Below are 15,732 nucleotides of genomic sequence, written 5' to 3'. Positions count from 1 at the left end.
TTTTCTTTTCCTTAATGACTGTCATTTCACATGCTTATTGGGCATTTGGAAATCTTCTTTGGTGAAATGTGTATTCAAGTCTTTTTCCCATTTTTATATTGGATGATTTTTCTTTTCACTGTTGAGTTGTAAGTGTTCTTTTATATACTTTGTATACAAATGCCTTAACAGACATGATTTGCAAATAGTTTCCCTCAGTATGTGACTTGCCTTTTCATTTTTTTTAAACTTTGTTTTTAATGTCTCTTCATTTTTGAGAGAGAGAGAGAGAGAGAGAGAGAGAGACAGAGAGAGAGAGAGACAGAGAGAGAGAATGTGAAGCAGGCTCCAGGCTCTGAGCTGTCAGCACAGAGCCCAACACAGGGCTTGAACTCACGAGCCATGAGATCATGAACTGAGCTGACGTTGAATGCTTAACTGACTGAGCCACCCAGATGCCCCTTGCCTTTTCACTTTCTTGACGGTGTTTGTTGAAAGTGTAAAGGTATTAAATATTGATGAAGAGGATTTATTTTTTTAAATTCTTATTATTTTCTTTATTGCTTGTATTTTTTTGTGTCATATCTAATAAGTAATTGCCTAACCCAAAGTCACAAAGATTTGCTTTGCTCTTTGGTTTCAGCTCTTACGTCAATCATTTTGAATTAATTATTGTGTAGCATATGAGATAAGGATCCAAATTCATCCTTTTGCAGATGGATACCTAACAGTCCCTGCATCATTTATTGAACAAATTATCTTTCCTGCATTGAGCTGCCCCGATGCCTTTGTTGAAAGTAAGCTGGCCATCAACATAAGGTCAACTAACTAGCACCATTTTGTAAGCAGTGTTGGCCCCACTGGAGTGCTGGCATGCTGCAGGCAGGAGTATACAGTAGCCCCCTAATTCCAAGACCACTCCTTTGGGTCCACTCTGAGGATGGGTCCGCATTCATTTTCACTACTGTTTCACTGCCCTCTATTTCCAAGGTTTATTTGCCTTTCCCAGCTCTAGATCACCTGATACCTCTCTGTCCTTCCCCATTTCCCTTACTCACCAGTGAAGACCACCCATTCCCATTTTGCCCCTTTTCAGAGTGCTCTTCTTTCCCCACTCCCCAGGGCAAATCATTTCTTCATTGCTCAGGCTTGGCACTAAGGTTCCATGAGGCCACAATTAATATCTGCTAAAAATTGTAATTCCTGAAATATATTTTCCTTTTTCACAAGTGTACCTGAATCAACAGGTCAAGCACTATTCAGATTTTTTTGAATTTAAGAGCACAGACTCTGGAGGCTAGACTGCCTGGATTTCAATCTTGGCTCCACCATTTATAAACTGTGTGCCTCAATTTCCTCATGTATAAAATAGGGATATAACAGTCCTCACCTCATAGGGTTGTTGTGAGGATTAAATCTACTAATTCTTGGGAAGTGCTTAACACAGTACTTGGCATGCATCAAGAGAGTATGTTTTTGCTATTATTATTTGGGAAAACATCTGCCCATTTTTCATGTGCAAATATCTTCCTGATATTCTTTTCATGGTCTTATCTTCACAAAGGGACTATCACAAGTCATCATTACCACTATCGACTCCCACTGGGGAAGGACACCATCTTCATATGGGCCCTGCCCTGCCCATGTGGGCATACTGACCAGTAATGTAAATCAATGCATCCCAGGGAATATTTCCTTCTTGACAATAAAGGTTGAGGTTCAGCAAAGCACATTCCCTGTCACTGTCATTAAATTCATAGCAGATATTCCAACCAAGAGGGCCAAACTTTTTTCTCTCCTAGAACGGAAAATGAAAATGGTCTTACCTAAAATTCGATAAAGTTAATTTTGTGTAAAATATTGAGAAATAAAAGGTTTCTATTGCAGTTGGGCATTTTCATTCTTTAAAAATAGTTAAGATCATGCAGTTTAACTTCATCTAGGCTTTCAGTTTGTCTTTCACCAAACATGGAGGGCATCTATCCCTCTAGTCCTGGCTCCTCTCCAAAATTTCCAAAAGAAAATTTGACATCGCTGGAAATGTAATAGACCTGTCAAAAGGACATTTGTCCTTCATGGTAAAATAAAATGTTTCCCCATCAAAATAGGGGAAAAAATACACTAATCATCCATCAGGTAGACAGAGTGACTCCCTGATGTTTTAAGGAATCTCTCACCTAGGCTTTTAGTCATGTCACGATGTGCTGATTACATACTGACTTCTCTGCAAGGACATCTTTTTTTTTTTTTTTTTTTTTTAAACTGGTACACAGAATCATAATCCTTGTTTCATGATTTCACATGGTCGTTATCTCCCTATCCCACCTTAATTTCTTAACTCTGCTGATTATACCAGAGGTCTCATATTTCCTCCTCTTGACCTCAAAATTTCCCTAAGTCTTAAGCTACCTCTCCATCTCAGCTGTCTTTGTTTGTACAACAAGGGCCTCACACCTGGAGCCCCTAGTCCCAGCCTCTCAGATCTCCTCTAGGACCTTGTTTACTTATTTATCTCATATCTTGCATCTTTAATCTTTGTTTTTTCTTTACAGAATCTTTCTCTGTAGACCATACACAGTTGAAACCCAGGCAGCCAATCTAACCAAGACACCATTTAGAGATATGTAGTTGAAGAGTCAGAATTTAAGTGCAGGGTCACGGGATGGACACCAGACCACAGCAGTGAAGTATGAGCAGACGGAAGCAGAAAGCAGTACTGAGTTAAAGGTCATCTTTCAGGGGACTTGGGGCTCTGATCACAGGGAAGATGTAAGGGTGGTCAGCCCACTCAAACAGGAATAGGTGAGAGTGAAGCCACTGTAAGAAAAACAATGACTGACATGATATGTGTGTGCAGAGAAGGAGTAATAAAAATCCTGAAGTTTTGATTGTAGGCGACTGAGAGATGGGACCACTGATTTCAGGAGGAGAGTGTGGAGGGGAAGCAGATTTGGGAGTGAGGCATAGCTGAGGAGATCAATTTTGTGCTTTTGAGTTTGACCTTGTGCATCTACTCAGGTGATGGATGGCATCCCTTAGACCAGAGTAGAGCTGGGAGGTGCAGCTGTGAGAGGCTGAGGTGAGGGGAGCACAGAGATCCGCCACTGAGTGAAAACAACTTGGGTTCAGACACGGAACGGGGCCTCAGCACTTCATAATGTCACCTGTTAGCTTTCATGTAATTCCTACTTTTTACTTATTTATTTATTAACATAATGCACTTTCTTGTTTCTATTGAAAAGCAAAATTGAGTGTACCTGAATAATTGCATGGAAGAAACAAATGCCAAATATTATTTGTCTCCATTTTCTTCCGAGTATATTTTCTTCAAAAAACGAAGGTGTCATTTCAGTAAATGCTCGTCTGATATTTGCACGTAAACCTTTTGGAGGCTCATTGGTTACCTGAATTTGGACACATATGTGGCACAGAGGGTGATTTTATAGATTTACATTATTTATGAATAATACTTATAGACTGAAGCCATGGAAGGATGGAGATAACTGATGCCCAAGGCGCATTCCTGGCATTCCTGCTCTGTGTCTTGCTCAGTCTCAGTCTCTGGAAAGTAGGGCCTGGTGGGGTTTTCAGACCTACAGTGGGTAAATCATCTCCACCAGAACCTCATACTATTTTCATTTGGAGTCCATTTGTCTAAATATGGGCCAGAAAGTATGCTCAGGCCTTCTGCATTGGATTTTCCACTCATCTCAACATACTGCAGTCCTTGATGACATGGGACAGGGAAGGAAGGGGCATCTCTTGTTCCTGAGAGATCATTCATATGCAGAGGCTTCCCATATGTTGGAAACTTCCAGCACTGAAATCCAGCAGCTATACTACCCATAGGCCTTCCTTCTCTCAAATGCTGAAACATTCTCTTAACTCTGGGAGGGGACCCATTCTCACCATTCTGAATCTTTGACATTTTCTTATAGAGCTGAATGGTCAACAGACTAGGGCACACAAGGGTGGCAGTGTCTTGGGAAATCATTTCCCTGCATGCTATCAGGTACAGGGATACTGACTTGCTCCTCTCCACCTTGGCCACATAGACTTTGACGTGGTTCTACACATGGGGACTGGGTTCCCTGGACGCACTTGGGAACACTCTGAGGCCATTTTGTGCCGTTCCAACCATGTGCATACATTACCTTGACAGAATTTTGGAGAACTGTAACAGGAAATGTACTACTAGGCATGGAACTTAAAAAAAGTCGAAAAGTGTCCTTGATGATAATGTCTGTTTAAAACAAAGATAAAACAACAAAAAATGAAAATGCTTAAATTATAATAATACTTTTATATAACAAATACTTATCATGGCAAAAAGACTAGTTTAAGTATTTTATGTTGTAAATGTTCTAAAATGTAGGTGGGAGGAATCTTTATAGAACCCGTTTTAAAAAAATTATTTATTATTATTTTTTTAAATTTACATTCAAGTTAGTTAGCATATAGTGCAACAGTGATTTCAGGAGTAGATTCCTTAATGCCCCTGACCCGTTTAGCCCATCCCCCCCCCCCCCAACTCCTCCAGCAACCCTGTTTGTTCTCTATATTTAAGAGTCTCTTCTGGTTTGTCCCCCTCCCTGTTTTTATATTATTTTTGCTTCCCTTCCCTTATGTTCACCTGTTTTGTATCTTAAAGTCCTCATATGAGTCAAGTCATTTATTTGTCCTTCTCTGACTAACTTTGCTTAGCATAATACCCTCTTGTTCCATCCATGTAGTTGCAAATGGCAAGATTTCATTCTTCTTGATTGTCGAGTAATACTCCATTGTATATATATACCACATTTTCTTTATCCATTCATCCATCGATGGACATTTGGGCTCTTTCCATACTTTGACTATTGTTGCTATTGCTGCTATAAACATTGGGGTACATGTGCCCCTTCGAAACAGCACACCTATATCCCTTGGATAAATACCTAGTAGTGCAATTGCTGGGTCATAGGGTAGTTCTATTTTTAATTTTTGGGGGAATCTCCATACTGTTTTCCAGAGTAGCTGCACCAGTTTACATTCCTACCAGCAATGCAAAGGAGATCCTCTTTCTCCACAACCTCGCCAACATCTGTTGTTTCCTGAATTGTTAATGTTAGCCATTCTGACAGGTGTGAGGTGGTATCTCATTGTGGTTTTGATTTGTATTTCCCTGATGATGAGTGATGTTGACCATTTTTTCATGTGTCGGTTGGCCATCTGGATGTCTTCTCTGGAGAAGTGTCTATTTATGTCTTTTGCCCATTTCTTCACTGGATTATTTGTTTTTTGGGTGTTGAGTTTGACAAGTTCTTTATAGATTTTGGATACTAACCCTTTATCTGATATGTCATTTGCAAATATCTTCTCCCATTCCGTTGGTTGCCTTTTAGTTTTGCTGATTGTTTCCTTCACTGTGCACAAGCTTTTTATTTTGATGAGGTCCCAATAGTTCATTTTTGCTTTTGTTTCTCTTGCCTCCGGAGATGTGTTGAGTAAGAAGTTGCTTTGGCCAAGGTCAAAGAGGCTTTTGCCTGCTTTCTCCTTGAGGATTTTGATGGCTTCCTGTCTTATGTTTAAGTCTTTCACTCTTTTTGAGTTTATTTTTGATTATAGTGTAAGAAAGTGGTCCAGGTTCATTTTTGCTTTTAATTTCCTTGCCTTTGGAGATGTGTTGAGCAAGAAATTGCTGCAGCTGAGGTCAAAGAGGTTGTTGCCTGCTTTCTCGTCGAGAATTTTGATGGCTTTTTGTCTTATATTTAGGTCTTTGATCCATTTTGAGTTTATTTTTGTGTATGGTGTAAGAAAATGGTCCAGGTTCATTTTTATGCATGTTGCTGTCCAGTTTTCTCAGCTCCACTTGCCGAAGAGACTGTCTTTATTCCATTGGATATTCTTTCCTGCTTTGTCAAAGATTATTTGGCCATACATTTGTGGGTCCGTTTCTGGGTTCTCTATTCTGTTCCATTGACTTGAGTGTCTGTTTTTGTGCCATATAGAAAGCTCTTAATACATAAGAGTTTGGCAATCTAGACACTGGCACATTTGAGTAAAGAAATTAAGGATACATTAATTTTCAATACTTGTTGGAGATTTTAAGGGCTTTCCCTCTGAAATGCAGAAAGTTTTCTTTTTTTTATAATTATAATTTTATTTAATGTCTCCAACATTCAATTTGAATTTCTTTTTCTTAAATTTTTTAAAAATTTGCATCCAAATTAGTTAGCATATAGTGCAACAATGATTTCAGAAATAGATTCCTTAGTACCTATTACCCATTTAGCCCATGTCCCCTCCCACAACCCCTCCAGTAACCCTCAGTTTGTTCTCCATATTTATGAGTCTCTTCTGTTTTGTCTCCCTCCCTGTTTTTATATGATTTTTGTTTCCCTTCCCTCATGTTCATCTGTTTTTTCTCTTAAAGTCCTCATATGAGTGAAGTCATAGGATTTTTGCCTTTCTCTGACTAATTTCACTTAGCATAATACCCTCCAGTTCCATCCACATAGTTGCAAATGGCAAGATTTCATTCTTTTTGATTGCCAAGTAATATTCCATTGTGTATATATACCACATCTTTATCCATTCATCCATTGATGGACATTTGGGCTCTTTCCATACTTTGACTATTGTTGCTATTGCTGTTATAAACATGGGGGTGCATGTGTCCCTTCGAAACAGCATACCTGAATCCCTTGGATAAATGCCTAGCAGTGCAATTGCTGGGTCATAGGGTAGTTCTATTTTTAGTTTTTTGAGGAACCTCCACACTGTTTTCCAGAGTGGCTGCCCCAGCTTGCATTCCCATCAACAACCTAGCATTTTCTTCTTAATTATAATCCTAATCACCAGCAACCCCTGAACAGTGGTGAATTCCTTCTGGTCATTTTTCTTTAATTACTTAAATGGAAATTACTTAAGTGGAAAGACCACTTTTATTTGTATTGCAAAAGGGTGAAAAGAGTGAATATTCTGGGTGGTGGATGTGAAGGATTCTATATCCTTGCTGGAGGCAGCCTACAGAGGTAAGGAGCAGGAACTGGAAGTGAGGGGTCCTTAGGGGAAGGCTGCTAAGTCTTGGCTTTGTGGTAGTATCCTGTGTAGGCTGGCCACTCTCTAAAGGAAGAGCTTTTCACCTCAATAGGCAGCAGTAAGTAAAGTCACTCATAAGACTGGCTGCATAGCTCTCACCTTCCCAGACAGCTTCCCAGAAAGCTTTTGTGGTTGGGCACAAAGGAAAACCAGAGAGAAAGTGCTCTGGATATCCTAGGTTGATAGGGTGGCCTCCTGACAGAGTGGTAAAGTAGGGCTCATCCTGCTTATTACCAATCATACAGTTCCTGAGGTTTCAGTTATTTTTATTATTTTTTAAAAAGTTTATTTATTTATTTTGAGAGAGATGGATAGAGACAGAGAAACCCAAGCAGGCTCTGCACTGTCAGCATGGAGCCCGACCTAGGGCTCGATCCCATGACTGTGAGATCATGACCTGAACCATAAAGTTCCTCTTTATCCCAAACTCTATCTTCTGCGTTATATTTTGGCTCCAAAAGTGGAGGTTGGTTTTTGACAACATGGCTAGGAGGCACACATGAAAGTTAGTAGGCATAGGAGTTACAGAGAATAATAAGTGGTAAAACACGACTCTAAGGGGGTTGTGGCAATTTGAATCTGTTCCTTAACTTCTCTCATTCTTTAGTGAAAGATTTAATTTACTTTCTTTGTCCTAAGTCCATTTTTCTATTTCTTTTATCATGCCTCTGTGTAATCTATTCTGAACTCAAACAGCCTCCATAGAAGGTAACATGAAACAGAAGTGGTCCAGTGGATCATGCCCCCAACTTGGAGTCTGAAGATCTTTTTTCAAATCTGGACTGTGTAATTTAAGTAACCTCTCTAGATTTCAAATTTATCCTCTTTAATATGGGGAAACACAATGCCTACAATAAAAAAATTCTTGTAAGATTGGATTCAACAAAGATGACTACATAAAAACAGTATTATTATGCAAATGATATGTGTTCGACATACTTGGATCTGTGAAGGTTTTAATTAGTTCTTCCATTGCCAACATCCAAGAAACAGCAAGATGGCAGTTCTGCAAAAACACCCAGTTTCCTGATTTCATCGCATCTTTGATCATTCTTTCAGCAATGGGTCCTTGTCCTTGCCCCAGTGAAATTGATTGCACCCTGAATTCAACAACAAAAAATGCTGTTTTATGTTATTTTTAGGTAATGAGATTATGAAGAAATGTAAATTTAGTAGATTCTTGCCTAAAATATGCACACGTTTCAAATCCTCATTCTAGTAGATATGCAAATATTTTTCTCTTATTTTCTTGTTTTTAAAAACTTTTCTACTGTAACACATATGGAAAAGTCCAAAAAACAATAAATAGCTCTATGAATGATCACAGATGAACACCTGTGGTTGAGAACACAAGTTTGCCAACATCCCAGGGACATCTGTCTCATGCCCCTTTCCATTCCAATCATTTTCCCTTCCTCCTTCCCAAAGGTACACATTATCCTGATTTCCAACACTATAGATCAGTTTTTTAAATTAAAAAAAAAATTTTTTTAATTTGAAGTCTCACATCCATACAGAAAAAGAACGTAATCATTAGTGTATGGCATAATGAATTCTCCCAAAGTGAATGTACACTTGTACCATCACCCAGGACAAAAAAAAGAGCATTACCACCACCCTCCCAATCAATATCCTTCCTCATTCTCAAAGGTAAAAACTACTTTGAATTCTAACACCATAGAGTAATTTTACATAAATGGAATTATATAGTATATATATAGTTTTTTTTTGGTCTGTTTCAATTAACATTATTTTTTAGATTAATTCATATTATTGTGTGTCATTATAGTTCATTCATTTTCACTGCTATATAATATTCTATGGTGTGATTATACCAGAGTTTATCCATCCATTCTGCTCTTGATGGATGTTTGGGTTATTTCTGGTTCTTGACTATTACATACAATGTTGCAATAAACATTCTTGTGCGTGTCTTTTGGTATACATACACACCCTATTTTGTTATGTATGTTCCTAGGAATAGAACTGCTGTTTGACACATGATGTGTATGTTAACTTTATTATAATTTCAAACTGTTTTCCAAAGTGATGCCACCATTCCACACTTCTACCAGGAGTATTTATTTTTCCGTGTACTTGCTAACACCTGGTGGATGGATAGATATATATATATATATATATATATATATATATATATATATAGTGGTGTCTCACTGAGTTTTGTTTTTTTTTTTTTTTAATTTTTTTTTTTCAACGTTTATTTATTTTGGGGACAGAGAGAGACAGAGCATGAACGGGGGAGGGGCAGAGAGAGAGGGAGACACAGAATCGGAAACAGGCTCCAGGCTCTGAGCCATCAGCCCAGAGCCCGACGCGGGGCTCGAACTCCCGGACCGCGAGATCGTGACCTGGCTGAAGTCGGACGCTTAACCGACTGCGCCACCCAGGCGCCCCTCACTGAGTTTTAAATTGTTTCCCCTTTTCATAGGTTTATTTACTGACCCTCTGGCTGTTCCCATTTTCCCATTTATATCTCCTCTCTCCCCTCCCACCCTTCCCCCACCCCACCCCCCATGGATTACCTAACTTTTATTGATTTCTAAGAGTTCTTTATATTGGATGTAAACCCTTTGTTAAATTTTTACTGTCTCCATAGTTTTGCCTTTTCCAGAATGACATATAGTTGGAATTATAGATTCCAGATTGGCTTCTTTCACTTAATAGTGTGCATTTAAGTTTCCTCCATTGTCTTTTCATGGCTTGACAGCTCATTTCTTTTTAATGCTGAATAACATTCCATTTTATGGATGTACCACCGTATATTTACCCATTCACATATTGAAAGATATCTTGGTTGCTTCCAAGTTTGGGAATTATGAATAAAGTTGCTATAAACATCTGTGTGTAGATTTTTGTGTGGACATGACAAAGTTTTCAACTCCTTTGACTGAATACCACGGAGTTGATTCCTAGATTTGTATGGTAAGAGTATGTTAATTTTGTAAGAAAACACCAAGTTGTCTTCCAAAGCACCTGTACCATTTGCATTCCCACCAGCAATAAATGAGAGTGCCTGTTCTTAGTATACATTAATACAATCTTTTTCATATAGAGTAAACTTTTACAGATACATTAAAATAATGTCTTAAATAACAAATACATTTTAATCACTATTCCACTAGATTATTATACATTTTGGACAATCTTCCATTCGTTCAAATGAAGTTTACATCTGCTTTTATTATTTTTGACCCCATTTTAACAACATACGTAGCTAAATATTAATGCATCTTATTATTTAGTAAGGGATACCTAAGTGTAGGAATTCACACTCCACAGAGGAAAGAAAAAGGGGCAAATTTTAACAAGGAGCTGTTCACATGAATTATAAAAACGACACAACATGGACCTTACCGTTCTGAATACCCGCTGTCCCGGGCAAACCTCTGGAATGCCCCCATAGGATCCGAGCCTGTGCTTAAGATGAATACCAGGGGAGTGTTATACGACATGTCTTGATACAGAGTGGGCAGGTCCACAGGGGGTGTCTCTATAAAGCGTTTTCCAAGACTTTCTATTACAAAGTCTGTAAGAGCAAAAACTATCTGAAAGTTGAAAAGAAAAATATTTAAAAAAATAATATGTTGAAGATCCTTCATAATTCCATCCCATTTCTCCCCTTCAACTTCTCAGAGGGTGGTGCCCTGTTCTACACTCATTCTCTCTTGATTAGGCATATTTCTTCCTACTGGGCTTGTGCACAACGGGTTTCTGCACCACGTAATTGCCAACAGTCATGGTTCTCATGACTTCCCTGAGTAAGATGACTACCGGATGAGAGGAAAAGTCCCTTGTCATTCCCTCCATCTATAAGCCTGCTCCCCCATCCTTGCCTCTTTCTGTCCCATCCTTGTGCATTCCTTCCACATTCTCATGGACTTTACTTTTAGTCTATCCACCATTTTTTTTTTAATTTCTTAATGTTTATTTTTGAAAGAGAGAGAGAGGCAGAAAAAGAGGGAGACACAGAATCCAAAGCTCCGGGCTCTGACAGCACAGAGCCCCACGTGGAGCTTGAACCACAGACTGCGAGATAGTGACCTGAGCTGAAGTCGACGCTTAACCCACTGAGCCACCCAGGCAACCCTGTCCTTCCACTGTTTCTTTCTGCACTATTGATCTCTCCTCTCTCTTAGATTTTATTATTGCACAGTTAGGATCTACTGTGCACAGTTCTTAAAACCAAAAGTTTTCCCTTGATTGCTGCCCCTTCCTAGCTATTTTTTAAAGTTTATCTATTTATTTTGAGAGAGAGGGAGGCAGAAAGAGAGAATCCCAAGTAGACTCCGCACTCTCAGTGCGGCGCCTGATGTGGGGCTCGAACTCTTGACCTATGAGATCATGACCTGAGCAGAAGTCAGATGCTTGACTGACTGAGCCACCCAGGCACCACATCCCTCTCAGTGATTTCATCTCTTTGATTCCCTTTATAAACCAGCTTCTCAGAATTGACTATCTTGTCTCCCCATCTTCCGTTCTCATTTTAGTTGTCAGCCTCTTTTGACCTTTCTTGGGAATTAGCCTCAGCTTGGATGATCATATCCTTGCCCCACCACTTCCTACACCAATGTGTTGCCTTCACTGATCCTATCCTAGCCTGCTTACCCTACTCCTGCTCTTGCAGACCTTCTCCCTCTCTAGCCTGTATGGAGCCTGTGTGTGAGATCCTAAAGTATTTGTGCCAGAAAGCTGTCATGATAAATATACAAACCTAACCTATAATATCTACAAGGCAAATGGCTCCCTTAAGGCTTGTGCAGTGCGCATCTGGCACAACTATAAGCAGCAGCCCTTCTTTAAAATTAACCCTCCATTAGGTATTCACATCACCCTGTCCAAACAATCCTTGCATGTTTTTTTGTTATTGTTATCGGGAGAGGGGATATCTCAGTCTGCGTCAGGGCCATGACCCCGATTGTACCCTTCTGTGGCCAATCTGGGAAAAGATGTTTACATGCTTGCCCACTTACGTGAGGCTATATTGGGGTACTAACTGTAAAGGTGACGTGGTCCAAAAGGGACAGTCCTGCAACAGGTCCATGGGGATTTGGAGCTCAGTTTTAGCTATGTGTGACTAAATAGCATCTGACTTCGGCTCAGGTCATGACCTCACGGTTTGTGAGTTTGGGCCCCGCGTCGGGCTCTGTGCTGACAGCTCAGAGCCTGGAGCCTGTTTCAGATTCTGTGTCTCCCTCTCTCTGCCGCTCCTCACTCATGCTCTGTCTCTCTCTATCTCTCTCTGTCAAAAATAAACATTAAAAAAATAAAACAATTAAAAAATAAAAATTAAAAACAATACAATTTCAACATCGATTTCTTCATTATTACTTTTAAAATGTTTTTGATAGTATGATCTATTTATTTGCTTTTTACTTTGACAAAAAGCACTTAGAGTTCATAATGAATAGCAACACACAAAGCACCAATTATTTCTTGAGGCTGGTATGTAAATATAAAAGTGGTAACACACTCAGGAAATGTTTTTGAGCTCAAAAAATTGGAGAAATATTTCTCTTGTAAATAGGAAAAACTGCCATTAATGTTATATAGAGTCAAAAAATTGGAGAAATATTTCTCTTGTAAATAGGAAAAACCGCCATGAATATTATATAGAGATCTAGGTTTCCAGCGGCTTTATTAATGAAAGATCGTAAGCTATTGGTTACATGTGCAATTTGTCGTGTGCGATCTGATTTTCTCTATGAAACAGTTTAAATATGCAGAAAGTAAATCTGCACAAAATACACCCTTGGTTAGGCTCCAGTCTACCTACTATATACTTAGAAGAGCATATATCCAAGAATATGGTTAAGTACATAAAATACAGAAAGGTGACGTATGAGTTAGAGCTACAGAGCCGAGCTTTCCTGTGGAATTAGCATGTAGTTTCCCGTTATTTTGCTTTGGCCTAGTACTGTTTGTCCCTCCGGTGATGAGGTTCACGCTTCTCAGCTGGAGGAAGAGGTAATACCACAGAACTGGGTATGTATGCACGCCAGCCCAGGAATGTGTGCCTCAACACGGTTGCTAAATGGTTCTCCTCACTTTCATACTAAGTGGGTAGGAGTCCTCTGCTCTTTCCAAATATCTCGTCCATATAAAAGATAGTGTTAACAACTGCCATCTTATTCATTTAGCGCAGAGGTTGCTTGGATTCTAGTTATTCTAGTCAGTATGAGTGAACCAGGCTGGCTTCTTTTTTTTGTTTAAGGTTATTTATTTATTTTGAGAGAGAGGGTATGGGAGGGGCCGAGAGAGAGAAGGGGAGAGAGAGAGAAAACTCCAAGCAGGCTCCTGTCAGCGTTGTCAGCATGGAGCCAGACTTGGGGCTCAATCCCCGATTGAGGATTGAGGTCATGACCTGAGCCAAAACCAAGAGTCGGAGGCTTAATGGGCTGAGCCACCCAGGTGCTCCCAAGCTGGCTTCTTGATGTTGAATGCGACACGGACAGAGGGGCAGAGCGGCCTGGTTAGAGTGCGCCCTTTCTGCTGATGACCCTGCAGAGCAGGGAGGAGTGCTGAGGACTTCCTGCCTGGGCATTTCTTATCAGTTCCTCAGCTCCAGCTTCAGGGCCCTCTGTATCTATAATATCCTTACTTTCAGAGTCCTTATCATCCAAGGAAGTCTTTTCATGGTCTTAACTCTGGGTATTTGGGGGTCTTTCTCTATGTACTTCCTGCACCATGCTCCAGTAGGTTCTGAGATGATAGGACCCACTGACCTGCTTGCTCCTCAGGTTCCTTCCATAACACAGGCTGGAATGCATCTACTTCTGTGGCCCTTCTGGACTTATGCTGTTTTATTCTCATCAAGATCTTTATGGCAATCCTGGTAAGAATTTGATGTGAAAATGCTTCATATTTCTCATACCTACAATCTAGAGAGTTAGGCATTTCTTAAAGACCATCCTCTGAAAATCCCATGTCTGGTTGCAGGATCAGTCTCTTCCCTCTTTATCACCAAGTCCTTTTCTAGGAGCTCCTCTCACTTGCTTTTTAAGTTGAGTTTCCCAATTCTGACATATGTGACTCCATTATGTCTTGCTTAGAACTGTTTTCCTGGCCTGTGGCTTTATAGTCTCTGGCTGAGACCTTCTGAGTATTTTTAAGTTAGTTCATCTTGTCTATCAGAATCCATAGAGAATTGCTGAATTTAGATGAATAGTGCACAAATTCATTCTTGAGAGACTCTGTGTTTGAGAATTCCCTGCCCATCGCTTTCACTGTGATGAGAAAGTAAGCTTAAACATTTGGGGATCATGACCCCTCTTCATCCCTCTTGAGTGACCAAACCTCATTTCAGCTATAGTATGTTAGACGAAGGATAAAGATCCTGGGTGGCTGTCAAACTGGGCATTATATTAGAACACAAGTACTCACACTTTTCTCCATCATGCTTAAGTTCTTCTTTTAAAAAGTTGTGGTAAAATGCATATAACATAAAACTTAGATCTTAACCGTTTAAAGTATGTAGTTCAGTGGTAAAATTGTATTCATATAACTGGTGTTTCTCAAATCGGAAGAGCCGTGCAATTGTTGCTCTAAGATTTCATCCTGGGTGACTTTGTCTACAGTGTGGCTTTTTTTTTTTTTTAACGTTTATTTATTTTTGAGACAGAGAGAGACAGAGCATGAACGGGGGAGGGTCAGAGAGAGAGGGAGACACAGAATCCAAAACAGGCTCCAGGCTCTGAGCGGTCAGCACAGAGCCCGACGCGGGGCTCGAACCCACGGACCGCGAGACCATGACCTGAGCTGAAGTCGGACGCCCAACCGACTGAGCCACCCAGGCGCCCCAACAGTGTGGCTTTCAATAGAGAGAAAGCCTGGCTCTCAAAGAGCCTGCCACCTTCCTGAGGTAGAGGAAGGATGGATTGAAATACCAGGACTGTCAAAGTTGGGGTTCTCAGTAGATTTAGCCTTGGAAATTAACAATGCTGCATGTCACGACATATGTCTTGATGTCCTCATTCATCTGCTTTGAGAATAATGGTTTCTTCTTATATATGTTTAATCACATTAAATCAGGGGTTCACAAAGTATGGCTTCAGGATCAGCATCAGCATCATCTGAGAAGTTGGTAGAAATGCAGAGTTTTAGCCCGTTGGTCAGACATGCTGAATCAGAAACTCTGGGAAGTACCCTCAGGTCTCTGTGCTTTCCCAAACTCTCCAGATGATTCTTTTTTTCTTCAGATGATTCTGATACATGCCAAAATTTGAGAACACTGGTATACAGGACTTTTCTTAGCTTGGTGTGGTCACAAATTATTCTCTGTCTGGCAGTCTTTATTCCTCTGATAATTTCTTTTTACTCTTTCTAGTTCAAATTGCTAACAACCTTGTCCTGAGAACTATTGATAATATTGATGACAGAGAAAGAATTGTTGGAATGATAGGCATTCTACTTCCTGTTGCAGTTCTAATGACTCAATCACCTGGTTTACTTAGAGTTTTTTGAAATGAAGTTCCATCTAGGTCCAAATATGCTATTTCTGAAGGATGCTGAATTTTGTGCAAGATTGCAGTACCTCACACAAGCCACTGTATTGGAACATCCTCTTTCTCCCAAAGGAGCAATTGACTCTACCATGTAGAAACACTGGACACCCAATGGGCTCTGCCTGTGAACAGACCTGGGAATAGCAGTCTT

General features: G+C 39.9%; 1 protein-coding gene across 1 annotated transcript in view; it reads right to left on the bottom strand.

Moving 5' to 3' along the window:
- Positions 1 to 15,732, bottom strand: part of DNAH6 (dynein axonemal heavy chain 6) — a 222,450-nt gene that overhangs the window by 26,662 nt on the left and 180,056 nt on the right. Inside the window, exons 64-68 of the mRNA XM_030310984.1 lie at positions 10,435 to 10,625; positions 7,999 to 8,159; positions 4,134 to 4,222; positions 3,237 to 3,383; positions 1,639 to 1,777 (exon numbers count right to left, since the gene is read on the bottom strand). Of these exons, the coding sequence (XP_030166844.1) occupies positions 1,639 to 1,777; positions 3,237 to 3,383; positions 4,134 to 4,222; positions 7,999 to 8,159; positions 10,435 to 10,625 (727 nt within the window). The remainder of the gene's footprint in view (positions 1 to 1,638; positions 1,778 to 3,236; positions 3,384 to 4,133; positions 4,223 to 7,998; positions 8,160 to 10,434; positions 10,626 to 15,732) is intronic.

Source organism: Lynx canadensis, chromosome A3 (assembly GCF_007474595.2).
Source record: "Lynx canadensis isolate LIC74 chromosome A3, mLynCan4.pri.v2, whole genome shotgun sequence".
Taxonomy (NCBI): Eukaryota; Metazoa; Chordata; class Mammalia; order Carnivora; family Felidae; genus Lynx; species Lynx canadensis.
The sequence above is the reverse complement of the archived record's forward strand: the minus strand, read 5'-3'. Positions and strand labels throughout refer to the sequence as shown.